The sequence below is a fragment of the Drosophila persimilis genome, unplaced genomic scaffold (assembly GCF_003286085.1).
Source record: "Drosophila persimilis strain 14011-0111.01,24,50 unplaced genomic scaffold, DperRS2 tig00000002-arrow-pilon, whole genome shotgun sequence".
In the NCBI taxonomy this organism is placed as follows: Eukaryota; Metazoa; Arthropoda; class Insecta; order Diptera; family Drosophilidae; genus Drosophila; species Drosophila persimilis.
Genome location: NW_020825289.1, coordinates 5,541,524 through 5,569,098, shown reverse-complemented (window position 1 = coordinate 5,569,098; position 27,575 = coordinate 5,541,524). Strand labels below are relative to the sequence as shown.

Below are 27,575 nucleotides of genomic sequence, written 5' to 3'. Positions count from 1 at the left end.
GTCTCCCAGCCATATTTAAGCGTATCCCATGTTCGTTTTGCTTCGTTCTGGTTTTTGTTTATTCCTTTTTTTTGTTGTTTATTCCTTTGCTATGCAGCCAGCCGCATTCCTTCCTTGCTCCCCTCCCGGCTTGCCTCCTCCCTGGCTGTGGATGAATATGGAAAATGCTTGAAAGCATTTCCACCGTTCTTTAACCCCAGCGGCAGCTAAGAAAAGCAACGCCAACGAGGAATACTTGGAAGACCCTTTACACTCACAACAGCCCCAACCCCCGCCGCTGCCCCTGCCCCTGCCCCTGCCCCCGCAGCAGGTGCCCCGCCAGAATTTGTCGCATGTTTTCTGCCCAGACAGCCGGGGGGAGGTGGAGGGCTTACAGAGGAGTCTACTTATCCAGTCATAATCGTCGGAATATACACGGGTATGCCACAGATGGAGGTACATACATATGTATGTTCTCTGTTTGGGTTTTTGTTTTGAATGTCTGCTTTTGCTTGTTTTTGTTTGTTGCTGCCGGGTCTTGTTTCTATATAAATATTGATTTTCCCCAGTTCTGTGAGGAATTTCCAGCATGAAAACCGAATGAAAAACGATACTCTGTGCGGCTGGGAAGGAAAGATGCTTTCGGGGTGTAAAGAAGTTTGCTGGCAATCCAGTTGCTGCTTGTAAAACTGTACAGTTGAAGGTGTACTGTGTGTAGCAGCAGAAAATCTCCTCTAATAAGTCTTGAATAGTGGAATTCTGCCACTACTTGGAAAAGTCTTGGAAAAGTCTGCTATGCTGGGAACCGGAACCCACCGCCAACAGCACCCCCGTCATGCAACAAAAGACGAGGCATGACATTGCCAGCGACATGAAAATATCTTTGCAACATGATTCTGTCATGGTTTCTGGCCCGAGCCGAGCTTGGCTTCGCTTTTTGAAGTTCTCGGGTCGGGGCCAGGGACTGCTGCCACATTCCATGCAACATTGTCAACGGTTAATCCTCTGAAAGGTCTCCTTTCTCTTCTTCTAGTTAGAGCAGCAGCAGCTCCTCTCCGTCCGCCGCCCCCTGCTGCCTCTCACTGGCATTTTGCAGATGGAAGTTTTATTGCAAATGCCTGTCACCTGCACTCAGGGGGTTCATAGTGCCTGCCGCCCCTCTGCTGCCCCTCTGTGTCTCCCCCGCTTGCACCGTACCGTGTGCATCGACCGTGTGGCATGTCCGCATCCTTTGACTGCAACTAAATTCCTGCAATTTCCTCTCTTAGCTCACCTTTCGACGCTGTCTGTCGAATGAATGTCATGCCCCTTTGTGCCTGGTCCTGGCACTCCTCGCAGCATTCCTGCAGCACATCCCATCCCTTGGCTGTTTGTCTAAATGCAGCAAAGTGTAAGAAATATGAATGGCTTATGGGCGTAGCGCGATGCGCTGCCACCACGCCCCCTTCAACTCGCACGAGCAGGCAATATGCAGCAAGCAGCATGCAGCATGCAGCAAGTTCAATGCACTTGACTCTGATAAATGTTCAGTCAGCGGCCCCAAAAGAAGTCTTCAACTTCAACACTTTCTTCTCTGCAGAGCTCCAGCTCCATTCTCAGCCTCATCTGAAGCGCTAGCTCCAGTTCCTTTGGCTAGAACCGATTCTGTTTCTGTTTCTGATGCTGTTCTGGTGCTGTTCTGGTGCTCTTCTGGTGCTCTTCTGATGCTGTAGGTGGGCATGACAAGACAAACATCTTGGGCACCGCCACCAGGCAGACAGACACCTAAAAGGAGGCGCACTTTTGCCCACGAAATATCTAGCGAAACGAAAAACTAGTTTCGAAGCTTCTCCTCTCTGCGGCAACTACTTTATATGATAACCAAGCTGTGCAAGCAGAAGGAGGAGGAGGAGGAGCAGGAGAGCACTGCTGTGTAGTCCTAAGGGTTCCCACTCAGCCTAGGATCCGGATGGGATGGTATGGGATGGGATCCGATGCGATGCGATGCGATGGGATGTTGCTTGTAAAGTTTGCTGAATAGCTTTGACTTTGAAGCAGCGCCAGCTGCAGGCGGCAGGCAGCAGGCAGCCGAACACGTCATTGACCTCCGCGAGAGGGGAGTTCTGTTCTGTTCTGTTCTGTGCACTGAGCAAAAATCCAGGGTCCCCGAAGCCAGCGAAAGCCGAAAAGGCAATCAACTTGAAATTAATTACAGAAATCCGCATAAATTAATGCGCAACACCCAAATAAACCAAATGTCAACTGAGAGGGGTAAAGGGGTAAAGGGTACCCCCTCCCCCCGCCAGAGTAATACAGAACCAAGAACATCCCCAGGTCCAGTGCCGAAGTGCACGAAATTGGCGGAGAAAATCGAGCACCGAACTCATTTCCAGGCGGACAACCGGTTTGGGGTTCGAGCCGGCTTCGTTCCAGTGGAGCTGGAGCCAGGCATTGTTCGAGAGTCAGGCAAACTCCAATTCAAAGTGGGGCTGCCCGGCCGGGCTGGGGCTCTGTGGCTAACCACAGGCATCCTCCTGCTCCCTTTTGGCCAAACGAGCTAAATTTATAAGATGATGTGACCAAGTCCAAGACCAAGACCAAGACCAAGTCTTGACTCGTGTGCTCGCCGGTGTGCTTGTGCGCTGGAGGAATACATAAATTGATGCTGAAGCCTCACGTTGGGGCCTGCAACTTGAGAAGTCGAGGCATCAGCGGAATCGGAGAATGTGCCAGAACAACAAAGACCGCTGCTGCACAATGGGCAGAGGAAGTGCCAAAAGCTGAAGCCCCCGTAGCTCTAGCGCATAACAAAAGAAACGGAATTTTGGCACTTAAAAGTTCGCCAAGACCGCAATCGGCAGCTAATGCAGAGGAAGTGCTCCCATTTAACCCTAATGACATTGAGCACAGGTTTCCCTATGCCTTCCCGAAGCTACGAGTATCTTTGGCTAAATAAAGAAACCCAAATGATTCAGGGACGGGCTCTGACGCACACTTTAAGCCATATTTGCGCTCAAAATGGGTATCTTTTGTCCCACATAAATTACTGTATTTGCACAAGTGTGTGTAAATATTTGCTTTTAATTGAAGCAAATACCGAGTACCGAATACCGAAGGCGGAATTTCTCTGTCTACAAAGTTCGAGACCTTAAGAAAACTATCCCAGCAAGACTAAAGCAGACTCTCGTCTCGCACACGGCATGTATTTTGTTTTTGCACTCTCGGTCACTCTACCTCTCTTCAGTTTTCGCTTGTGTGTGAAGTCTCCGACGAATAAACCTTGTAGCCTTGAGAGCAAAGGCCTTAAAAGGTGGCATTTTTCCTCTATTTTTTACTCACTTTTTGCTCAACTCTGGCCCATAGTGCAGCATCTCTGCATTGCCCGTTTCCGTTATCATTTGGGCTCTTCTCTGTTTTTCTTTTTCTGGCTTTTTGTCAACAAATTCTGTTGTGGATCTTTGGATATTCGATACCTTTTGAGTGGGAGTTGGCTGGTAATGGGAGACTGTACTGTACTGTACTGTACGGTACTGTACTGTACTGTACTGGAACTGTCTGTGACTCTCAAACGCCGGATAACTTTTCTGTGGTTTTGTGTTTCCAAAAAACTCAAAAATTCTTTAGTTCAGGAAAATAAACAAAGAAGCAAATAAAAAATGCTGCTGAAGCTAATGAGGCCATAAATGTATAAGATTTGACAAAGCCGCAGCCGAAAAAACGCGAAGCAAATCCAAGCCGTGACTGCAGCACAGTGCAGCAGTGCCGCAGCTAGTTGCGACTCTAATTGCTGCCACAGAATGAGATTACGACTAGAAACAGCAACAACAAAGCAGACACAGCAGCAGCTCGAGCAACAGATGGTCAGTGATCGGAGGCGACCCACTTCCATGCCATGGGGGCTTGGGGTGGCTGCCGTCCAGTCCAGTCCCCAGTCCAGTCCATCGGAGAAGGCTATTTACTTTTTGCTGGCACTGTTTATACTTACCTGCTAAGCGTCGTCTTTCCGCTCTCCCCTCTCTACCCCTCTCCTGTCTGTCTGAGCGTTGCTTTCAATCAACGGGCAAACAAATGCAACAACAGAACAGTCCCAGCAAAAAGTACACACACCAGCAACTACAACTACATCCACTACTGTTTGACAATTTATCAATGATTTCTTTTGTTGCTGCTGCTGCTGCTGCTGCTGCTATTGTTGTTGTTGTTGCCAAGAGTCGCCTTGGGGTCTTCTTATTGGAACAGGAAGTCGCTTATTTGCTGGCAAGTGCACATCACACATCGCACATCGCATTGACATTTACTTTGGATTCTATTCCATCCGCGGAGAGCTTGACACTCGTCTGCTGCGGGCCAGTGGCTGTCAAACTGCGGCATTGAGGAAGGAAGCGCTTCTATAGCCCGTAAATTAGAGCATACTCCCCCAAAAGAGCACTACAGTGGCTCTCAAACTGTAGCAACATATTGAACTTTATGCAAAAAGCCATGAATGGTCCTTCGAGAGGCATTTTGGGGGTCCATTGGCCATGTTGCATGCCCGATGCAGTTGCAATTTCTCCATGATTTATGGACAATATCCTTCCAACGCAACACCCACAGCCCAATACAAATTCCGCATCGCATGCCCCCGCACTTTGTTGCAGGCAGAACAGAACACAATTTATGGCCCCGAAAAAGTGAGCAAAATGAGTAAAACTTTTGGAAAAGTGATTTAAACCCAAAAAGAGGGCAAAAGTTCTAAATTACTTTTGCAACAGCTTCCACGGAGGGGCGGGGTCGGGTTTTTGGTGTGCCCAGAGATGGGGACTGCCCCCCGCCCCCCCTTTGGATGCCCTTCCCAGTATCCCCAAAACGTGGACGTTTTTTTATGGGCTGTCTTACGGATTGGAAAATCGGAATCAGAACTCATAAAAATGCAATTTGCGCAAACAACTTGACTTTGAACCACAACCTCCTCCCCCGCCGGGCTCCCAAGGAGGGGTAGGGCAGGGCAGGGCAACCCCCGAGAGCCGGAGGTTGGACCACTCCCTCGACGCTTGACAGCCTGGCGGCAGGCGGGCCCATGGGGGTCTAGGGCAGCGACGTGTCTGCAATTTGCATGTGCATGACTGAGGCTCAGACTGAGACTGGGACTCCGACTCCGACTGGGACTGAGACTGAGACTCGGATGGGTGTGATTTCGGAAGGGAAAAGGAAAAGGGATGGTGTACACGGGGTGGCAGAGAGGGTGGCGCCATAAAAACCATTTGGCGCAAAGCAGTTAACGTGTTTTGTTGCCTCTGAAGGAGAGGGTGAGTGGTGTGTGGCATGTGCGAGGGGAGTGGGGCTTTACTGCCACTTTTGGGGCGTGTTAGTTTGTGTGGTTGAAATTTATGCGACCCAGGGGTGGGTTTCCCCCACGAAGAAGAGCTGCTGCATGCGGCCGTGTACCCGTCTACTCGTATATTGTATCTGGGATACAACTATCTCAGCAAAGTCCTGGGCTACGTGACTGGCAAGGGAAACTGCATCGAGCTGGGGATAGTCTTGCAGCCTTTTGCTAGCCTCTTGTGAAACTGTTCTCAGGGCTCCACTGGCTAATGATTTTGGCAGACTGATTGATTGTAGAACCAACAAATACGCTCCTAAGAACTAAAAATTAAGGAAAGGAAGCCCTGACCCAGGGGCCTGCCCTGTCCTGGGGGGATGGGGCTTTCAATCAAAGAAAGTGACAGCCTAAGAAGTATTCCCATTCCACGGAACTGTCATGCTCTGTTTTGATGTTTTTTGTATTAACTGATGCATTAGCCAACACTGGAAATTGGGGAACCTTCGACGGGAACTCCTTTTCTCTCTAATGGCAACATTTGGCACATTATGAGACAACATGCAACTGCCTGGGGGCACTTGCTACTTAAGGGCTCACACCCACACACACATACACCCATACACACGCAGTTTGCATAATTAATGCAGCGGCAAACCCGTTATACACTTGAGCAGAGGTAGTCCCCTCTTTCTCCCTCTCTCTCTCTCTCTGTCGCTCTGCCGAAGAGAAGAAGGGAGTTTTTTGTTTAATTAAAACAAGAAATTGCCACTTAAAGGCAACGCAACGGTAAATAATGACAGTCCCCCCCCCCCCCCCCTACCCCGTAACTCCTCCCCCTTACCCCACCCCGTGCCTATCCCGTGAGAGGCAGTCGCTAGATGGCGCTCCCGTCACGCGCTCATTAGCGAGGACATTGTGAAGGATTCTGTGTACAGGGTACAGCATCCTATATACACACACATACAGTATATGCCGCTGTATATGATGTATGTTGTACTCTTTTATGAGAAGGAAGTTCGCCCACTGGCAAGCCGGAAGTCCTTTGTCCTGACTCTCGCGCACACACGACTTGAGCACGCGAATGGAGCACCTGATTCGCACATAGAAACACTCTTACCTTTGCACTCACCCTTATCCTCTGTTGTTTTTGTTGCAGGAACTCAAGGAGAGCTTCAACTACGGCCTCTTCGCCCCGCCCTCGAACGGGAAGGCGGGAAAGTTTCTGGATGAAGAGCGTCGGCTGGGCGACTATCCATTCAACGGCCCCGTCGGCTACTTGGAGGTGAGTGTGCGTGTGCGTCTCTGGATAGATCCCTCTTAAATGCTCCTCCTTTGTTTCCTTTCGCGCAGCTCAAGTACAAGCGACGCGTCTACAAAATGCTGACCCTGGACGAGCGCCAGCTGAAGGCCCTGCACACCCGGGCCAATCTGCGCCGATTCCTCGAGTGCATCAACGGGGGGCATGTGGAGAAGATAGCCAAGATGTGTGCCAAGGGACTGGACCCCAACTTCCACTGCTCGGAGAGCGGCGAAACGCCGCTGAGCGTGGCCACCGGTGCCAAGAAACCGAACAAAGTGCTCATTGCCTTGGTCAATGGCGGGGCCCTGTTGGACTACAGGACCAAGGACGGGACCACGGCCCTGCACCGGGCTGTGGAGCACGACTCCCTGGAGGCGGTCAGGTTGGGATGAGTCTCCAAAGGCCACACGATCCGCGATCCATATACTAATCATCTACCCTCCTTTCAGTACCCTCCTGGAGCTCGGGGCCTCGCCCAACTACCGCGACGGGCGTGGGATCACGCCGCTGTACATCTCGATAACCAGAAAGTGCGAATCGAAGATCACGGAGAGCCTGCTGCACGACCACGCGACGCTCGGTATCCAGGATAGCCAGGGCTGGAACGAGGTCCATCAGGTCAGTCGGTGGCGGTCCTTTGAAAACGCCAGTCCCGTAGACTCCCAGATTCGTAACTGCCAATGCTTATACCCCTCATCGAATCTCTGGTGAAGCCCCCGCCCGCAGTCCCCCAGCCGGTGTCTGTACCCCTGCCCCCAAAGTGCTGAATGCCAATTAATATTTGAATTCTCTCTCTTTACTTTCTCTCCTCTCTCTAACTCTAAAAAACAAACACAAACACAAAAACAAACGCTTTCTAACTCTTTTGTAACCCGCGGGTTGTATCTGTATCTGCATCTGTATCTGCAACTGTATCTGCATCCTTCCGCACTGTTCAATCCGCAATCTGCAATGAGACAGGCCTGTCGGCACGGCCTGGTTCAGCACTTGGAACACCTCCTGTTCTACGGTGCTGACATGGATGGCCGCAATGCGTCCGGCAATAGTCCGCTGCATGTGTGCGCCGTCAACAACCAAGAGGCTTGTGCCCGAATGCTTCTCTTTCGCGGCGCCCAGCGCGGCGCCCAGAACTTTGCCAACCAAACTCCCTATCAGGTAAAAAGTCCAACGTATATCTAGAATGGAATTATGCTGCTACTGTAGTTACGCTTGTAGTCTAGCCCTTAAGTATCTTATATTTACATTTAGTTTCAATCGGTTTTGGGTAGTGTGTCTGGTGCCTGGTCATCTAATGCCAACGTCTCTCTCGATCTCCCTCTCTCTCTCTTCCCTAGGTGGCTGTCATAGCTGGCAACTTGGAGCTGGCCGAAGTCATTGAGAACTACAAATCGGAGGATATTGGTGAGTGCATTCTCCATTGCTGCATTGCTGCATTCTCTATTCTCCATTCTCCATCCAACATCCTCCATCTTCCATCCTCCACTCCGAACACTCGACTCGTACTCGCAACAGAACTTCATGGTCATTATACTCATATACCTACTCATATTCATATATTCGAATGGAACTGAAACAGTTTCCAGTTTATATATTTTTGTATTTGTTCTCTATCTCTCTCTCTCTCTCTCTGTTTGGATTTGTTTACTCTCTACTCAATCTATTACTTATTATATTGTACAAATCGGTCGTAACCGTATAGTTTCCTTCCCTCCTTCCCCCCACCCCCTTGAGCGTTCATTCACATCATTCATCAATCATCAAGCATCAATCAGGCCTCCTTCATATCAATGTAAACTAAAGTTAAATTATATGCCTATATATTCACACATTTTCGTAACTCGTATTTCGTATTTCGTATTTTGCATTTTGCATTTGCTTGTTTGCGATACATACTCTTTGCTCTATGATTGTTACTCTTAATGTTTACCCACTGTTACTGTTACCGTTACCGTTACCGTTACTGTATCCAAATAGTATCCAATATCTGTATGTACCACATTCCACATTCCACATTCCATTCCATTCAACCGTTTTGGCTCGTTCTTGTGCGTCTCTCTCTCTCTCATATCACGTCACGTCTCGTTTCGTAGCGAAGTTTGTTTGTTCTTTGGCAGGACATTGCTAGAATGTCCTCCACCGAATGCTTTGTTTGTAAGAGTCGTGTACCTTCCAGACAGTAAGTACGAGTAAGTAATCCTCCAACGGCACGGGTCCACCGTCTTAGAAACCCCCAAAAGAATAGATTGAGTAGAGCTCCAGCATTTCTCCGATCATCGAACAGAGAGGAGGTGGTGGAGGAGCAGGAGGAGTGGGGTTTGCGACTAACACACACACACACACACACACAGAACCACTTGCACCACAGCTACATATACACACACACACACACACACACACATGTCCATATAAAGAGAAATACTATCCTTACTATCCTTACACCACAGTACCCTTCCGCGGACCGCCGCGCTACAATCCGAAGCGGCGCTCGGGCATCGGCTGGCTGAGCGCCAATGGAGCCGCCGGGGCTGCTCTGCTGGCTGCGGCTGGCGGTGGTCTTGGTGGTGCAATGATCAGTGACAGTGCCCATCCGAATGGCATCGGAAACGGAAACGGAATCGGAAACGGAATCGGAAACGGAACGGGCAGTGCCAGTGTTGGCGGTGGGGGTCTGATGATGATGATGATGCAGCATCAGAACCACCAACAGCAGCAGCAGCACAACCACAATCCTCTGCAACCACATCATCTGCACCACCAGCACCAGCACCAGCTTCAGCTGCATCAGCATCAGCTGCAGCTGCACGGCCCGCCCTCGCCGTGCCCCTCGGAGCACATGCTGGGCGCCTACAGTTCGGCCAGCTCCAGCCTCTCCGAGGGCTCCTCGGGACACCGTTCGCACGAGGACGACATCAGCATTGTCACAGGTAATCAATCGCTTCCGTCTCTTCCTTTTTGATTTGCCTTCAAGCTTATGTTTAAGTTTAATCTTAAGTTGAGTTCCCTCCGTAATCCGTACTCTCTGTACACTCTGTACATACGCAAAAGATATAATAGCTCGAACACAACGAGCGGCTAAGTATATACTCCTCCTTATACTCCTACAATACATATACATATATATTTAATGGGCATGCATTTTAAGTAGATTTTGTATACCAAAGAAAAGTACAAATTGCATGTTTTATTTATACGATTCCTCTGTGGATACTGATTGAATGTTAGCAAAGGGATGCCGTGATCCTGATTCCATTTCTGATACAATTAAGGAACACTGTTGCCATGATTCACTCGCACATCACACCGTTCGTTTCGTTTCGTTTCGTTTCCTTCGGATGAATCACACAGTTCCGCAACGCATTGTTTCTTCAACCGCTTTGCCTCCACATGCCAGAGGCTTCTGTGTCCCCCATCACCCCACACAAACAGAAACACAAACACAAAGTGCATGTCTTTCGAATGAGTGGCCCCGCACTCTGACCCAAACGCTGACTCTCATTCTGACTCTTTCTTTGCCTCCGCACAGACAAATCCCTGGGCGATACGAGCGACATCATCAGCGACTCGTCGGGCGTGGGAACCAACTCGGACTCGGCCGCCTGCTCGATTGGACACCCCAGCACCACTGTCGTGTGCATGGAGCCGTATGTCGGCAACACAGTGGGGCACATCCGGCTACAGCCCGGCGACGTCATCGAAGTGGTGGGCAGCACCGACTGCGGCCTCCTCGAGGGCTATGTGAGGGGCACCAATCAGTCGGGCTTCTTCCCCGCCGACTGCGTCCAGGAGGTGAATCTGCGCCAGAAGCACATCACCAACGTGATGACCGCCAGCACGGGCATGCCAGCCCCCAACCAGCAGGCCCCACTGCAGCACCAGCAGCAGCACCAGCAGCAGCAGAAACAGCAGCAGCACCAGCAGCAGCCCTCATCCTCGGCCTCCTACCAGGGATCGCCGCAGCTCAGCCTCGGCGGGCACTCGGGCAGCTCGAGCACCCTGCTGCAGCAGCCCCACCATTCGCCCTCGCTCTCGATGACCAGCAACGGGTCCTGCCAGCAGCCACAGCAGATGACAGAGAGTAACGGGGGAGCAGGCGGTGCCCCCATGGGCAGCCACAACAACAACAACAACTCCATTGGACAGTACAGCAGCGCCACAGCGCCGCGCATCAAGAAGAGGTACGAGGATGCAGTCTCCGAAATCAAATCCAACCTAAACTAATCCATATCTTTTGCAGCGCCTACAATGCCCCACGTTCGGTGGTGCTGCACCGCGCCAAGCGCGGCTTCGGCTTCATTTTACGGGGGGCCAAGGCCAGCTCCCAGCTGATGCAGCTGCGACCCTCGGAACGTTTTCCGGCTCTGCAGTATCTGGACGACGTGGATCCGGGCGGAGTGGCCGACATGGCCGGCCTGCGGCCGGGCGACTTCCTGCTGACCATCAACGGGGAGGACGTGAGCGCCGCCTCGCACGAGCAGGTGGTGGAGATGATCCGCTCGGCGGGAGCCCTGGTCAACATGACGGTGATATCGCCGCAGTTCCCCCACCAGATGCAGGCCACTGTCCAGTACCTGCCCAGCGGGGCCAGGGCCGGCAGCCAGCACTTGTCGAGTGGCCCGAGCACTCCGCAGACGTCGCACCGCCAGTGCGCCACATTGCCGCGCAAGATGTCTATGGGACCGGGCAGTCATGGCGGCGGCGGCGGCGGCTCCTCGGCCGGAGGGAGTGTGCGGATGGCACCCATGCCACCGCGAAGGGACCCTAAGACGACGCTGAGCGTGGGACGGGCCAGGGCCAAGTCCATGGTGGCTGGCCTCGAGAACGGCGGCGAGAAGGAGGACGATGTGCAGCACACCAAGTCCAATTCGGTGGAGTCCATTGCCACGTCCATTGCGGCGTCCGTGGCCACAAGCAACGGCAACGGCAACGGCAACAACAATCAGACAGGACCCGGCACCCCCGTCCAGCTGCGGACGGCCAGCATCAAGGCCCGGCCTACATCCAGTCGAATCACGGCCGCAGAGCTGGAGGAGCTCTTCCAGCGGCAGCAGGGCGATGGCAGTGCCGCCAATGCCAGCCGTTATGCCACCATGATGACCAGCTCCCGGTTCCAGTCGGGCACGGACAGTGGCGCGGCCACGCCTCCCGCCACGAACGGATCCCCCATGAGGAGCGGACCCCTGGTCTACGGCAGTGTGGCGGAAATGAAGCGCAAGACGGCCAGGAGCAAGCACGGAGGGATCATTGGCAGCGGCAGCGGCGGCACCCTGCGTGGCAAGCCAGTGGCCACGCCCACAGTGGGTGGGGCTGGGGGAGTAGGGGGCGCTGGAGGACGCGACTTGAAGCGATTCCACTCCACGCCCGACCTGCACGGCGCCCAGCTGCACGGCTCAGTCTCGTCCATCTGGCAGGCGGCCGGCAAGGGTCATCACTCGCAGGACGATGTGGCCACGCTGCACGCCTCGCTGCAGCGTCTCAACACCATGGAAGCCAAGGGGGCAGCCGGCCCAGTGCTTCCGCCACCCAATCATCCCCCACCGCCGCCGCCTGTCGGCCAGGTGGTCAAGGTGGAGACCCGAAGCAGCGTCTCGGAGTACGAGAGCACCATCTCCTTGCAGCAGAAGCTGAAGAAGCGGACCGAGAATGATGCCGTGACCAGTGCGGCCATCGATGGCGTCCAGAGCAGTTTCAATCCCTCGGCCAACGCCAAGATCTATGCCTCGCCCCAGGAGCTGCGCAACGTGATGGCATGGAAGCTGCGTCAGGCGCAAGAGAAGCCGCCCCAAGAGACCTCCGCGAGCTCTCAGCAGCAACAGCATCAGCCACTGCCACAGGTACAGCCACAGGCACAGCACCAGGTCAGCCAGTATGCAGCTCCCACACAGATGCGTCCGCAGCAGCAACAACAGCAGCCTCAACAGCAGCCCACTGGAGCGACCTCCCACTATGCGGCGCCTCAGGTGCAGGTGCCAGTGCAGCAACAGCAGCAGCAACAGCAGCCGGAGCCCCAGTCCCCGCCTGCACCACCGCCACCACAGTCTCAGTTGCAGTCCCAGCCGGCGCCAGCTGCAGCTCAGCAAGCAGCACAGAATGGAAATGGGAGTGGTGGTGGTGGTGGTGGAGGTGGAGCCCCGCCCATCCCCGAGCCGGACTACAGCTGCAGCGAGTCGGATGGGGAGGACGAGAACTCGATTCTTGTGGCGCGCAACACGAAGCTCAACGAGAAGATAGCCCTGTTCGATGTGCCCGAGACCAGCGGCAACAGTCAGGCCAGGTAAGCGAAGTCGAACCCAAATCAGCGGCGAATCTCAAGAGAATACATTAAAGCCGGATATCAAGTAAAGAGGTACGACTAGGGAATAGGAAAGCGAAGCCTAGACAGCTTAGACACTATTGAGTGACCCCCGACCCTTCAGTTTGTTTATCGGTTGTCGCATATCGGATATAGTACTCCTTGAACCCACCCGAAATGGGCGTGTGAATGATTTGAGTTCTCCATCGAGTAATTTTTTATAGAAAGTCCTCGTCTCTAATAGACTTGGCAATGTCTTAACTACCTAATGGATTCCTGATTATATCCGGTGTTTGCATAAGTCTCTCTTTGGACTTTGGACTAGCATTTGGACCAAAGCCACGCCCTTAGACTCCTCCTTCACATACGAGAACGTACATATCTAGGAGCTACCTTATCATCGTGCGCAGATGTGTAGATGAGGATGAGTACAAGAACACACAGATATATCTTTAGATGTCGATATGTCAAACCTAAGTTAAGTCCTCTTTAGGCTGAATCTTTTCTAGAATTTCCCCGTCACTAATTGAATTGGCAACACATTCCATAGGAGTGCCAACTCATAGATTCCCGATCGTGTCCGGTGCTTGCATCCATTCGAATCGAAAATTAACGTTTTACTCAAATATGCATGGCTAATAGTGTGTTGGAATGAGTCTAGAACGACTATGAAACCATCTGTAAAAGTCGTATTAGGTGCTGGTCACGGGTCATTCAAAAACTGAAGATCAACATCAAGATGACGCTGAAGCTGAAGATGCTTCTACTGCTCAATGTGGCCCACCTCAATGGAAGGTAATCCATCCATTCCTCAAGCAATTAAATTTCGTTTAACGATTGATCTTTGCTGAAAAGTGCAAACACCGGACCTAATCGGGAATCTAAAGGTTTAAAAGGCGTTGGCAATTCGTTTAGGAATAGAAATATTCTATAAAAGGCCGGCACTAATCAATATTCTTTTGGATTGGGCAGAAAATAGCCTTACACCGACAATCCTTTCAGGAGAAAGGTTATTTATCTTTGGGATATAATACCTATGTAGAAATGGTATCCTTTGAAAAATAAACCCGAAGCTGAATTATTAAAGTCGCTTTTTAGGGCAGGGTTCACACAGGTATTTCTAAATAGTCTTTTGGTTCCGCTAAGAAGAATCTTGAGGATTCCTGATTTTTCTGGGGGGATTGTCTTCCCTTATCTGCGGCTGGAAGTCGCACGAGTTTTAATTACAGACCCGTCGACCTCACCCACCATATTCTCACCCTATACCTGCCACGTATGATGGTATCTGGGACCTGGGCGGAGACTTGTTTTTTGGGTGCCTCTAAACTGAACTGCAGATTTGCTAATTTTCCCTTTGTCTCCCCCACAGTGGCAGCAGCTCGAACTCCGGCAGTGCGTCCATCTCACATTCGCTGTCGGTGGAGGAAATCCAACGCATACGCAGTAATCTTAAGACCTCCAAGTCCTCGCCCAATGGCTTCGCGAAGAAGTCTGACGAGGAGCAACAGCAGCAGCAGCAACAACCACAGCCATCTCCAGGTCCAGGTCCAGGGCCAGGCGAAGATGAGTGCGACACTAGCAGTTCTGGTGTAAGCAGCGATCAAGACGGTCTGATGGCCACAGGAGGAGGAGGAGGAGCTGCAGCAGCAGCGGCAGTCCCCAAGCCCACCGACACTATCAAGAAGAAGCCAACAGTGACCATTGTGGAGGAGCCGAAGACTATACCCGATCAGCCCATGGCATCCACCAAGCCCATGGCCAAGACAACAATCAGCATTGGAGCAGCAAGTGGAGGAGCCACCACCACGCTGACTGTCAAGCAGTTGGTGCAACAGCAGCACGCTCCCGTTATACAGCAGCATCAGCAGCAGCTTATCACCAAGCCGACAGCCAATGTGGCTACAATGGCCAGCAACATCAACATGAAATCTCTCGGCGGCAACAATGCCACATCCGTGATGAGTCCACAGGTTCTGGGGCGCATACCCAACGTGCATCATCATCAGCAGCAACAGCAGCAGCAGCAGCTGCAACAGCAGGCGAATCCCAACCAGAAATTGATAGCCACGCAGCAGCAGATCCTGCAGCAACAGCAACAGCAGCTGGCCCACCAGCAACATCTGCAGCAGATCCTCAAGGCGAAGGCAGCCGCCGCCGGAGGAGCCAGCAACACGGCCGCCCTGGTGGCCAAGCATCAGCAGCAGTTGCACAAGGGAAACAGCGGCCACGAGTCGGAGATGGAGCAGCGCTCCGACCTGGAGGATGACGACGGAGACCTGAGCCCCTCGCCGCCTGCCAAGGCCTTCCAGCGGCACAACTCGCTCACACGCAAGCAGGCGGCGGCCATTGCCATGCAGCGGGGCGTGACCCGCACCTCGGCCGTCTCGCTAATGCAGTTGCCGCCGCCGCTGGAGGCCGACAGCGATGGTGAGGTTCCGCAGCACACATTGCAACGCCAGCATCCCCATCCCCACCCACACCAGCTCCAGCAGATCCAACACCAGCAACAGCAGCAGCAGCAGCAGATGGCCACGCATATTGTGGGCGTCTTGCCCAGCGGACAGTTGGTGGCTGTTGCCTCTGCTGCTGTTGCTGGTGGTCCGGGCGGGGCGACTGTAGCGCAGCCTGGCAACAACAATATGCAGCTGTGCACCGAGAACTTGGTCCTGGCGCCGCCGCCGCAGTTCTGCGATTGTAACGATGCCAAGCACGCGCCGCAGTCGCAGCCGCATCTGCCAGGCGGCCAGTATCATCCTCAGCAGCATCAACAGCAGCAGATTCAACAGCAACAGATTCAACAGCAGCAGATTCAACAGCAACAGATTCAACACCAACAACTCCAACAGCAACAACTCCAACAGCAACAACAGCTTCAACAGCAGCAACAACAACAGATGCTGCACCACCATCAGCGTCTGTCAGGCGGGGCTGGCGCTGGAGCCGTTGGCACTTTGGGACGAGTTCGCATCGTTGGCACCATGCCCAAGGCCAATCACCATCGGCTGCACTAGGCTGAGCTGGAAGAGCTGCACGAGCTGCGGGAATCAAATCTAACATTTGCCAAATCGTTAAGTCGTTAATTAGAGTTAGTCAACAGTCATTGCCATTCACAACGAATAGCTGCGGCTGCCTGCACCCGAGGAAAGACGCCACAAGTAGAGCATTAAGCAACACGAAGGCATAGAATACATAGCAGGCATAGCAATGGGTCCATTTCAGACACAAATCAAATCGTTGCTACTTCTGTATATTCACAGCAAATACACAACATTCAAGTTCAATGCGCTAAACCCACAAGAAAGTAATTATAAATGCAAATATTGCAAGTAGAGACGGATGTTAGGTGCGTGCATGTGTGTCGTGTCCGATTTGTCGAGGCAGTGCCCATACCAGAGGGAAGCTAAACGAAACACAATCTTAAATTACTTTTATTATATTTATTGAGTGTGATATAAATTTATGTAGGCTGACCGAGAGCAGCAACTAAACAAAAATATTTCTAATCCGACAGAAAGTGTGCGCGTTTGTATGCAATATTGTATTATGTTAGTCACCAAAACCACACCCAAATGCCTGTTCCAACCATTGAAAACAAACTGAATCGAACTGAATGTATTCGTTTCTTTAGTTTGCTTTCGATCTGCACAGTGTCGATGAAATGCCCCAATAGAAGTAGCCACGTATATATGTATGCATAGCCGATTTAGTTCGTAATGTTGAGGGGGCCGCCAGGGCAGGTTCATTTCTTCAGTATCCATCCATTGATCATTCGAGTTCGTGTTCGTGTTCGTATTCGTATTCGTATTCGTGTTCGTGTTCGACTAGTGCACAAACTATTTAAGCGACATTAACATTATTAATCCAATACACAACTAGCGTAGGTTTTATATGCCTAAAGAACGGGAGAATGCGATAGACGTTGCACCGCGTAACAATAAGATTTGTATTTGAGCATTTAGCCGAATTTCCAGTCAAATCAAGTCAACTAAATTAAATACTAAACCGATACTAAAACTTGTAATGTTTTTAAACATGAATATAACACGATATACCATAGCCTCGGAAATTTTATAACATAAAAAGAAGAAGAAAAAACAAAAACAATTTGGAAATCCAAAACGAAAACAAAACGTAAATTTTTGCTAGTAAAATTTACAGATTTTTACTTTAATAGATTTTTTGTACAATTGTTTTTTAGAGAAACCCTTAATCTTGCCGAAGGAGGAAAGTCGCGTATTATTGAAATATTGAAAGAGGTTCTCACATATTTGCCAGCGCTTAACGCAAATATCGTCATAGGCAACCCAAACTTACAGAATGCGTTTTCACGAGTAACAATTATTATATAACTAAGGCTGATCTTATTGCATAATTCATACTAAAACACAACCACAGATAAAGATACAGATACGATACAAGCACTGAAGCAGAAACAGAAACAGAATTCACAGAATCACACATTCATAGATGAGACAATTGAATAATAACGAAGAACTCCAATCACCAAACAAGCGATTGATGCATTTACACTGTTTAAACGAGGCTGCAGGCTCTTTGAGATATGAAAGAATTGAGTGGTAATACGAGTATAGTGAAATCTTTCCAATTGGCAGGCCGCACCTTTTCCCTAGAATCTAAGTGTTGAAAAGTTAGTACCCATAAAGCTAAACCATAAACATAATATAACATACAAGTAATTATCGGCAGATCTAGCATCTAACTAGATTTTATCACACTTTTTAGTTCTCGCAATAGTTGCTAATTATTTGTAAATTGTTTTAGTTCAAGCCCACGCCACACATACACCCCCTTACATACGAGTATATACAGAAAAATGTATGATTAGCCGTCAAGCTTGCTAGTTACTAAGTTAAACTACCTGGGATATCCATGTGGATTGCTCAGTTAAGTCCTACACACGTCTACGAGTAGATACATACATTCTTAAACCTATATTATGCGCATTATATGTAAACCGATTACGTTCAGCTGTTCAGCGTTCAATTGCGAATGCCGGAAGCTATACGAGTATAAACGAATATTAAATATGCATACACCACAATGATAATGTTAAACGATTAAAGCACACTCACTTACACACACCCACATACACTTTAAAAGCATATATTTAAAATTATGGCAAATATCTATCATAAGTCATCAAATATGCAATTATGTATTATGAACATGCGTATGAAGAATCAATAAATATGAATGAAAACTATTTCAACTGTTTGCTGAGCAGAAATTCCATCTTAAATTCGAACTTAAATATAATTAAAATGCTGGTATCTTTCTGTACGGCTATATGTTGGCAATATAACGAAAGATCTTATCAATCGATTGGCATCAGAAAAAAGATATCTATCTTTTTACGATTTTCGCAAAAAACAACCAAAAGTTGCATCATTAAAAAAAATGGAGAACGTTTTATTTTTATAATTCATGCCATACTTTGGGGTTTCTGCCATATAGGGCATATATATTTTCACGAATCTCAGAAACAATCATTATTAAATTTTCCAAAAATCGACCTCATTTTCGTAGTTGACATTCTGGAGTCTGGATTCTCCTGATCCTGTGAGAGTAGGTACTTTTATTGGATGTGCTAGTAATTAAAATGATCTAGCATTCAATTAAATAGGGCTAATAAGGGGTCAATAAGCAAATCGTCGAGCATTGTTCTCCAATTCCAGAATAAGTCGATAGCCAAAACATGAGTGATACTGACTATAAATACTATTGTATCTATCTCCATTTTCATGCGTTTGTCATTGTTGATACTTGACACAGCACAACATATTCATATTCATATGCTTGCTTACTTCAGTTACAATAGTTTTTCATCTTATCAAGGAGCAAACATTGTAGCTACGCGTAATTCGAAGAATGTCTGTTGCGAACCAGAGCCCGAAACTGTTAGGCATTAAGGTCGTGTGAGAGACCCAATAGAGATGACTACTCGCAATAGTATTATTGGAATCACTGATATTCAAAAACTGAAGATCAACATCAAGATGACGCTGAAGATGCTGTTCATTGTGGCCCACCTCAATGGAAGGTATTCCTTCCATTCCTCAGGCAATTACATTTCGTTTTGCCAATCATTTAGTTCTTGTTTGCTTTACATTGGGTTCTTTAATATTCTGGGGTCACAATAACGATTGACCTTTGCTGACAAGTGCAAACACCGGACCTAATCGGGAATCTAAAGGTTTAAAGGCGTTGCCAATTCGTTTAGGGAAGGGGATAGAAATATTCTATAAAAGGCACAGAGCGATGGGGACCCAACTCATTTCAAAACTGAAGATGAAGCTCAAGATTATTTTGCTCTGCATTGTGGCCGGCACTAATCAATATTCTTTTGGATTGGGCAGAAAATAGCCTTAAACCGACACTCCTTTCAGGAGAAAGGTTATTTATCTTTGGGATATAATACCTATGTAGAAATGGTATCCTTTGAAAAATAAACCCGAAGCTGAATTATTAAAGTCGCTTTATTAGGGCAGGGTTCACACAGGTATTTCTAAATAGTCTTTTGGTTCCGCTAAGAAGAATCTTGAGGATTCCTGATTTTTCTGGGGGGGGATTGTCTTCCCTTATCTGCGGCTGGAAGTCGCACGAGTTGTAATTACAGACCCGTCGACCCTGACCAGTCGCCGGCCTATATCATATTCTCACCTTATACCTGTCACATATGATGGTATCTGGGACCTTGGGCGGAGAGATGTTTTTTGGGTGCCGTTGCTGCATCAGCAACAGCAGCTAGCCCACCAGCAACATCTGCAGCAGATACTCAAGGCGAAGGCAGCCGCCGCCGTGGATATCAACATCAAGATGAAGCTGAAGATGCTCCTGCTGTTCATTGTGGCCCACCTCAATGGAAGGTATTCCTTCGATTCCTCAGGCAATTAAATTTCGTTTACCCAATCCTTTAGTTCTTGTGTGATTTCCATTGGGTTCTTTAGTGTTCTCGGGTCACAATAACGAATGACCTTTGCTAAAAAGTGCAAACACCGGACCTAATCGGGAATCCAAAAGATTAAAAGGCGTTGCCAATTCGGTTAGGGATCGGAATAGAAAAATTCCATAAAGAGCAGAGAGAGATGGGGACCCAACTCATTTCATAACTGAAGATGAAGCTCAAGATTATTTTGCTCTGCATTGTGGCCGGCCTCACTGGAGAATTTTCCTTTGGAATGGGCAGAAAATAGACTTAAGCCGAGTATCCTTTCAGGAAAAAGGTTATTTATCTTTCGAAGCTAAATAATTAAAGTCGCTTTTCAGGGCAGGGTTCACACAGGTTTTTCTAAATAGTCTTTTGGTTCAGCAAAGGAGGAATCTTGAGGATTCCTGATTTTTCTAGGGGGGATTGTCTTCCCTTATCTGCGGCTGGAAGTCGCACGAGTTGTAATTACAGACCCGTCGACCTCACCCACCATATTCTCACCCTATACCTGCCACGTATGATGGTATCTGGGACCTGGGCGGAGACTTGTTTTTTGGGTGCCTCTAAACTGAACTGCAGATTTGCTAATTTTCCCTTTGTCTCCCCCACAGTGGCAGCAGCTCGAACTCCGGCAGTGCGTCCATCTCACATTCGCTGTCGGTGGAGGAAATCCAACGCATACGCAGTAATCTTAAGACCTCCAAGTCCTCGCCCAATGGCTTCGCGAAGAAGTCTGACGAGGAGCAACAGCAGCAGCAGCAACAACCACAGCCATCTCCAGGTCCAGGTCCAGGGCCAGGCGAAGATGAGTGCGACACTAGCAGTTCTGGTGTAAGCAGCGATCAAGACGGTCTGATGGCCACAGGAGGAGGAGGAGGAGCTGCAGCAGCAGCGGCAGTCCCCAAGCCCACCGACACTATCAAGAAGAAGCCAACAGTGACCATTGTGGAGGAGCCGAAGACTATACCCGATCAGCCCATGGCATCCACCAAGCCCATGGCCAAGACAACAATCAGCATTGGAGCAGCAAGTGGAGGAGCCACCACCACGCTGACTGTCAAGCAGTTGGTGCAACAGCAGCACGCTCCCGTTATACAGCAGCATCAGCAGCAGCTTATCACCAAGCCGACAGCCAATGTGGCTACAATGGCCAGCAACATCAACATGAAATCTCTCGGCGGCAACAATGCCACATCCGTGATGAGTCCACAGGTTCTGGGGCGCATACCCAACGTGCATCATCATCAGCAGCAACAGCAGCAGCAGCAGCTGCAACAGCAGGCGAATCCCAACCAGAAATTGATAGCCACGCAGCAGCAGATCCTGCAGCAACAGCAACAGCAGCTGGCCCACCAGCAACATCTGCAGCAGATCCTCAAGGCGAAGGCAGCCGCCGCCGGAGGAGCCAGCAACACGGCCGCCCTGGTGGCCAAGCATCAGCAGCAGTTGCACAAGGGAAACAGCGGCCACGAGTCGGAGATGGAGCAGCGCTCCGACCTGGAGGATGACGACGGAGACCTGAGCCCCTCGCCGCCTGCCAAGGCCTTCCAGCGGCACAACTCGCTCACACGCAAGCAGGCGGCGGCCATTGCCATGCAGCGGGGCGTGACCCGCACCTCGGCCGTCTCGCTAATGCAGTTGCCGCCGCCGCTGGAGGCCGACAGCGATGGTGAGGTTCCGCAGCACACATTGCAACGCCAGCATCCCCATCCCCACCCACACCAGCTCCAGCAGATCCAACACCAGCAACAGCAGCAGCAGCAGCAGCAGCAGATGGCCACGCATATTGTGGGCGTCTTGCCCAGCGGACAGTTGGTGGCTGTTGCCTCTGCTGCTGTTGCTGGTGGTCCGGGCGGGGCGACTGTAGCGCAGCCTGGCAACAACAATATGCAGCTGTGCACCGAGAACTTGGTCCTGGCGCCGCCGCCGCAGTTCTGCGATTGTAACGATGCCAAGCACGCGCCGCAGTCGCAGCCGCATCTGCCAGGCGGCCAGTATCATCCTCAGCAGCATCAACAGCAGCAGATTCAACAGCAACAGATTCAACAGCAGCAGATTCAACAGCAACAGATTCAACACCAACAACTCCAACAGCAACAACTCCAACAGCAACAACAGCTTCAACAGCAGCAACAACAACAGATGCTGCACCACCATCAGCGTCTGTCAGGCGGGGCTGGCGCTGGAGCCGTTGGCACTTTGGGACGAGTTCGCATCGTTGGCACCATGCCCAAGGCCAATCACCATCGGCTGCACTAGGCTGAGCTGGAAGAGCTGCACGAGCTGCGGGAATCAAATCTAACATTTGCCAAATCGTTAAGTCGTTAATTAGAGTTAGTCAACAGTCATTGCCATTCACAACGAATAGCTGCGGCTGCCTGCACCCGAGGAAAGACGCCACAAGTAGAGCATTAAGCAACACGAAGGCATAGAATACATAGCAGGCATAGCAATGGGTCCATTTCAGACACAAATCAAATCGTTGCTACTTCTGTATATTCACAGCAAATACACAACATTCAAGTTCAATGCGCTAAACCCACAAGAAAGTAATTATAAATGCAAATATTGCAAGTAGAGACGGATGTTAGGTGCGTGCATGTGTGTCGTGTCCGATTTGTCGAGGCAGTGCCCATACCAGAGGGAAGCTAAACGAAACACAATCTTAAATTACTTTTATTATATTTATTGAGTGTGATATAAATTTATGTAGGCTGACCGAGAGCAGCAACTAAACAAAAATATTTCTAATCCGACAGAAAGTGTGCGCGTTTGTATGCAATATTGTATTATGTTAGTCACCAAAACCACACCCAAATGCCTGTTCCAACCATTGAAAACAAACTGAATCGAACTGAATGTATTCGTTTCTTTAGTTTGCTTTCGATCTGCACAGTGTCGATGAAATGCCCCAATAGAAGTAGCCACGTATATATGTATGCATAGCCGATTTAGTTCGTAATGTTGAGGGGGCCGCCAGGGCAGGTTCATTTCTTCAGTATCCATCCATTGATCATTCGAGTTCGTGTTCGTGTTCGTATTCGTATTCGTATTCGTGTTCGTGTTCGACTAGTGCACAAACTATTTAAGCGACATTAACATTATTAATCCAATACACAACTAGCGTAGGTTTTATATGCCTAAAGAACGGGAGAATGCGATAGACGTTGCACCGCGTAACAATAAGATTTGTATTTGAGCATTTAGCCGAATTTCCAGTCAAATCAAGTCAACTAAATTAAATACTAAACCGATACTAAAACTTGTAATGTTTTTAAACATGAATATAACACGATATACCATAGCCTCGGAAATTTTATAACATAAAAAGAAGAAGAAAAAACAAAAACAATTTGGAAATCCAAAACGAAAACAAAACGTAAATTTTTGCTAGTAAAATTTACAGATTTTTACTTTAATAGATTTTTTGTACAATTGTTTTTTAGAGAAACCCTTAATCTTGCCGAAGGAGGAAAGTCGCGTATTATTGAAATATTGAAAGAGGTTCTCACATATTTGCCAGCGCTTAACGCAAATATCGTCATAGGCAACCCAAACTTACAGAATGCGTTTTCACGAGTAACAATTATTATATAACTAAGGCTGATCTTATTGCATAATTCATACTAAAACACAACCACAGATAAAGATACAGATACGATACAAGCACTGAAGCAGAAACAGAAACAGAATTCACAGAATCACACATTCATAGATGAGACAATTGAATAATAACGAAGAACTCCAATCACCAAACAAGCGATTGATGCATTTACACTGTTTAAACGAGGCTGCAGGCTCTTTGAGATATGAAAGAATTGAGTGGTAATACGAGTATAGTGAAATCTTTCCAATTGGCAGGCCGCACCTTTTCCCTAGAATCTAAGTGTTGAAAAGTTAGTACCCATAAAGCTAAACCATAAACATAATATAACATACAAGTAATTATCGGCAGATCTAGCATCTAACTAGATTTTATCACACTTTTTAGTTCTCGCAATAGTTGCTAATTATTTGTAAATTGTTTTAGTTCAAGCCCACGCCACACATACACCCCCTTACATACGAGTATATACAGAAAAATGTATGATTAGCCGTCAAGCTTGCTAGTTACTAAGTTAAACTACCTGGGATATCCATGTGGATTGCTCAGTTAAGTCCTACACACGTCTACGAGTAGATACATACATTCTTAAACCTATATTATGCGCATTATATGTAAACCGATTACGTTCAGCTGTTCAGCGTTCAATTGCGAATGCCGGAAGCTATACGAGTATAAACGAATATTGAATATGCATACACCACAATGATAATGTTAAACGATTAAAGCACACTCACTTACACACACCCACATACACTTTAAAAGCATATATTTAAAATTATGGCAAATATCTATCATAAGTCATCAAATATGCAATTATGTATTATGAACATGCGTATGAAGAATCAATAAATATGAATGAAAACTATTTCAACTGTTTGCTGAGCAGAAATTCCATCTTAAATTCGAACTTAAATATAATTAAAATGCTGGTATCTTTCTGTACGGCTATATGTTGGCAATATAACGAAAGATCTTATCAATCGATTGGCATCAGAAAAAAGATATCTATCTTTTTACGATTTTCGCAAAAAACAACCAAAAGTTGCATCATTAAAAAAAATGGAGAACGTTTTATTTTTATAATTCATGCCATACTTTGGGGTTTCTGCCATATAGGGCATATATATTTTCACGAATCTCAGAAACAATCATTATTAAATTTTCCAAAAATCGACCTCATTTTCGTAGTTGACATTCTGGAGTCTGGATTCTCCTGATCCTGTGAGAGTAGGTACTTTTATTGGATGTGCTAGTAATTAAAATGATCTAGCATTCAATTAAATAGGGCTAATAAGGGGTCAATAAGCAAATCGTCGAGCATTGTTCTCCAATTCCAGAATAAGTCGATAGCCAAAACATGAGTGATACTGACTATAAATACTATTGTATCTATCTCCATTTTCATGCGTTTGTCATTGTTGATACTTGACACAGCACAACATATTCATATTCATATGCTTGCTTACTTCAGTTACAATAGTTTTTCATCTTATCAAGGAGCAAACATTGTAGCTACGCGTAATTCGAAGAATGTCTGTTGCGAACCAGAGCCCGAAACTGTTAGGCATTAAGGTCGTGTGAGAGACCCAATAGAGATGACTACTCGCAATAGTATTATTGGAATCACTGATATTCAAAAACTGAAGATCAACATCAAGATGACGCTGAAGATGCTGTTCATTGTGGCCCACCTCAATGGAAGGTATTCCTTCCATTCCTCAGGCAATTACATTTCGTTTTGCCAATCATTTAGTTCTTGTTTGCTTTACATTGGGTTCTTTAATATTCTGGGGTCACAATAACGATTGACCTTTGCTGACAAGTGCAAACACCGGACCTAATCGGGAATCTAAAGGTTTAAAGGCGTTGCCAATTCGTTTAGGGAAGGGAATAGAAATATTCTATAAAAGGCACAGAGCGATGGGGACCCAACTCATTTCAAAACTGAAGATGAAGCTCAAGATTATTTTGCTCTGCATTGTGGCCGGCACTAATCAATATTCTTTTGGATTGGGCAGAAAATAGCCTTAAACCGACACTCCTTTCAGGAGAAAGGTTATTTATCTTTGGGATATAATACCTATGTAGAAATGGTATCCTTTGAAAAATAAACCCGAAGCTGAATTATTAAAGTCGCTTTATTAGGGCAGGGTTCACACAGGTATTTCTAAATAGTCTTTTGGTTCCGCTAAGAAGAATCTTGAGGATTCCTGATTTTTCTGGGGGGGGATTGTCTTCCCTTATCTGCGGCTGGAAGTCGCACGAGTTGTAATTACAGACCCGTCGACCCTGACCAGTCGCCGGCCTATATCATATTCTCACCTTATACCTGTCACATATGATGGTATCTGGGACCTTGGGCGGAGAGATGTTTTTTGGGTGCCGTTGCTGCATCAGCAACAGCAGCTAGCCCACCAGCAACATCTGCAGCAGATACTCAAGGCGAAGGCAGCCGCCGCCGTGGATATCAACATCAAGATGAAGCTGAAGATGCTCCTGCTGTTCATTGTGGCCCACCTCAATGGAAGGTATTCCTTCGATTCCTCAGGCAATTAAATTTCGTTTACCCAATCCTTTAGTTCTTGTGTGATTTCCATTGGGTTCTTTAGTGTTCTCGGGTCACAATAACGAATGACCTTTGCTAAAAAGTGCAAACACCGGACCTAATCGGGAATCCAAAAGATTAAAAGGCGTTGCCAATTCGGTTAGGGATCGGAATAGAAAAATTCCATAAAGAGCAGAGAGAGATGGGGACCCAACTCATTTCATAACTGAAGATGAAGCTCAAGATTATTTTGCTCTGCATTGTGGCCGGCCTCACTGGAGAATTTTCCTTTGGAATGGGCAGAAAATAGACTTAAGCCGAGTATCCTTTCAGGAAAAAGGTTATTTATCTTTCGAAGCTAAATAATTAAAGTCGCTTTTCAGGGCAGGGTTCACACAGGTTTTTCTAAATAGTCTTTTGGTTCAGCAAAGGAGGAATCTTGAGGATTCCTGATTTTTCTAGGGGGGATTGTCTTCCCTTATCTGCGGCTGGAAGTCGCACGAGTTGTAATTACAGACCCGTCGACCTCACCCACCATATTCTCACCCTATACCTGCCACGTATGATGGTATCTGGGACCTGGGCGGAGACTTGTTTTTTGGGTGCCTCTAAACTGAACTGCAGATTTTCTAATTTTCCCTTTGTGTACCCCACAGTGGCAGCTTCTCGAACGCCGACAGTGCGTCCATCTCACATTCGCTGTCGGTGGAGGAAATCCACCGCATACGCAGTAATCTCAAGACCTCCAAGAAGAGCAGCAACAGCAGCAACAACCACAGCCATCTCCAGGTCCAGGTCCAGGTCCAGGCGAAGATGAGTGCGACACGACACTAGAAGTTCTGGTGTAAGCAGCAATCAAGATGATCAAGCTGCACCCGCTGCAGCGGCAGTCGCCAAGCACATCTGCCAAGCGGCCAGTATCATCCTCAGCAGCATCAACAGCAACAGATTCAACACCAACAACTCCAACAGCAACAACTCCAACAGCTTCAACAGCAACAGCTTCAACAACAGCAACACCACAATCAGCGTTTGTCAGGCGTGGCTGACGCTGTAGCCGTTGCCACTTTGGGACAAGTTCACATCGTTAGTTGCTAATTTTGTCGTACATTTTCCTAGTTCCAGCACACAAATATTGAATATGCATTGGCATCAGAAAAAATATATCTATCTTTTTACGATTTTTGCAAAAAACGACTAAAAGTTACATCATTAAATTTGCAAAACATCGCCGATGTGTTTCGAATTTTAATCGTGCCATACTTTTGGTGTTGGAAAAAAATGGAGAACGTTTGATTTTTATAATTCATGCCATACTTTTGGGGTTTCTGCCATATAGGGCATACACATATCGGGAAAAATCATTATTAAATTTTCGAAGTCGATATTCTGGAGTCTGGATTCTCCTGATCCTGGGAGAGAAGGTACTACTGTGTAATTACTGTGCTAATAATTAAAGTACTTACTTTTTCTGTACGCTATATTTCGGCTATACTAGTGCTTTCAATTAAATAGGGCCAGAAAATTTATACATTATAATTACTTTATATACATATATGTACTCGCTTACTTTAAGCACGTCGCAAATCGTGCTTTCTGCCTCTGGCAACCCGTCTGGTTAGTTA

General features: G+C 48.0%; 1 protein-coding gene across 1 annotated transcript in view; it reads left to right on the top strand.

Moving 5' to 3' along the window:
* The window catches only part of LOC6590977 (SH3 and multiple ankyrin repeat domains protein 1), a 72,271-nt gene extending 49,944 nt beyond the window's left edge, over nucleotides 1-22,327 (top strand). The window contains exons 4-13 of the mRNA XM_026986757.1: nucleotides 6,417-6,542; nucleotides 6,611-6,942; nucleotides 7,010-7,178; nucleotides 7,521-7,715; nucleotides 7,895-7,961; nucleotides 9,005-9,484; nucleotides 10,084-10,735; nucleotides 10,795-12,831; nucleotides 14,219-15,341; nucleotides 21,521-22,327. Of these exons, the coding sequence (XP_026842558.1) occupies nucleotides 6,417-6,542; nucleotides 6,611-6,942; nucleotides 7,010-7,178; nucleotides 7,521-7,715; nucleotides 7,895-7,961; nucleotides 9,005-9,484; nucleotides 10,084-10,735; nucleotides 10,795-12,831; nucleotides 14,219-15,341; nucleotides 21,521-22,057 (5,718 nt within the window). The 3' untranslated portion in view covers nucleotides 22,058-22,327. The remainder of the gene's footprint in view (nucleotides 1-6,416; nucleotides 6,543-6,610; nucleotides 6,943-7,009; nucleotides 7,179-7,520; nucleotides 7,716-7,894; nucleotides 7,962-9,004; nucleotides 9,485-10,083; nucleotides 10,736-10,794; nucleotides 12,832-14,218; nucleotides 15,342-21,520) is intronic.
* The last annotated feature ends 5,248 nt before the right edge of the window (nucleotides 22,328-27,575 follow it).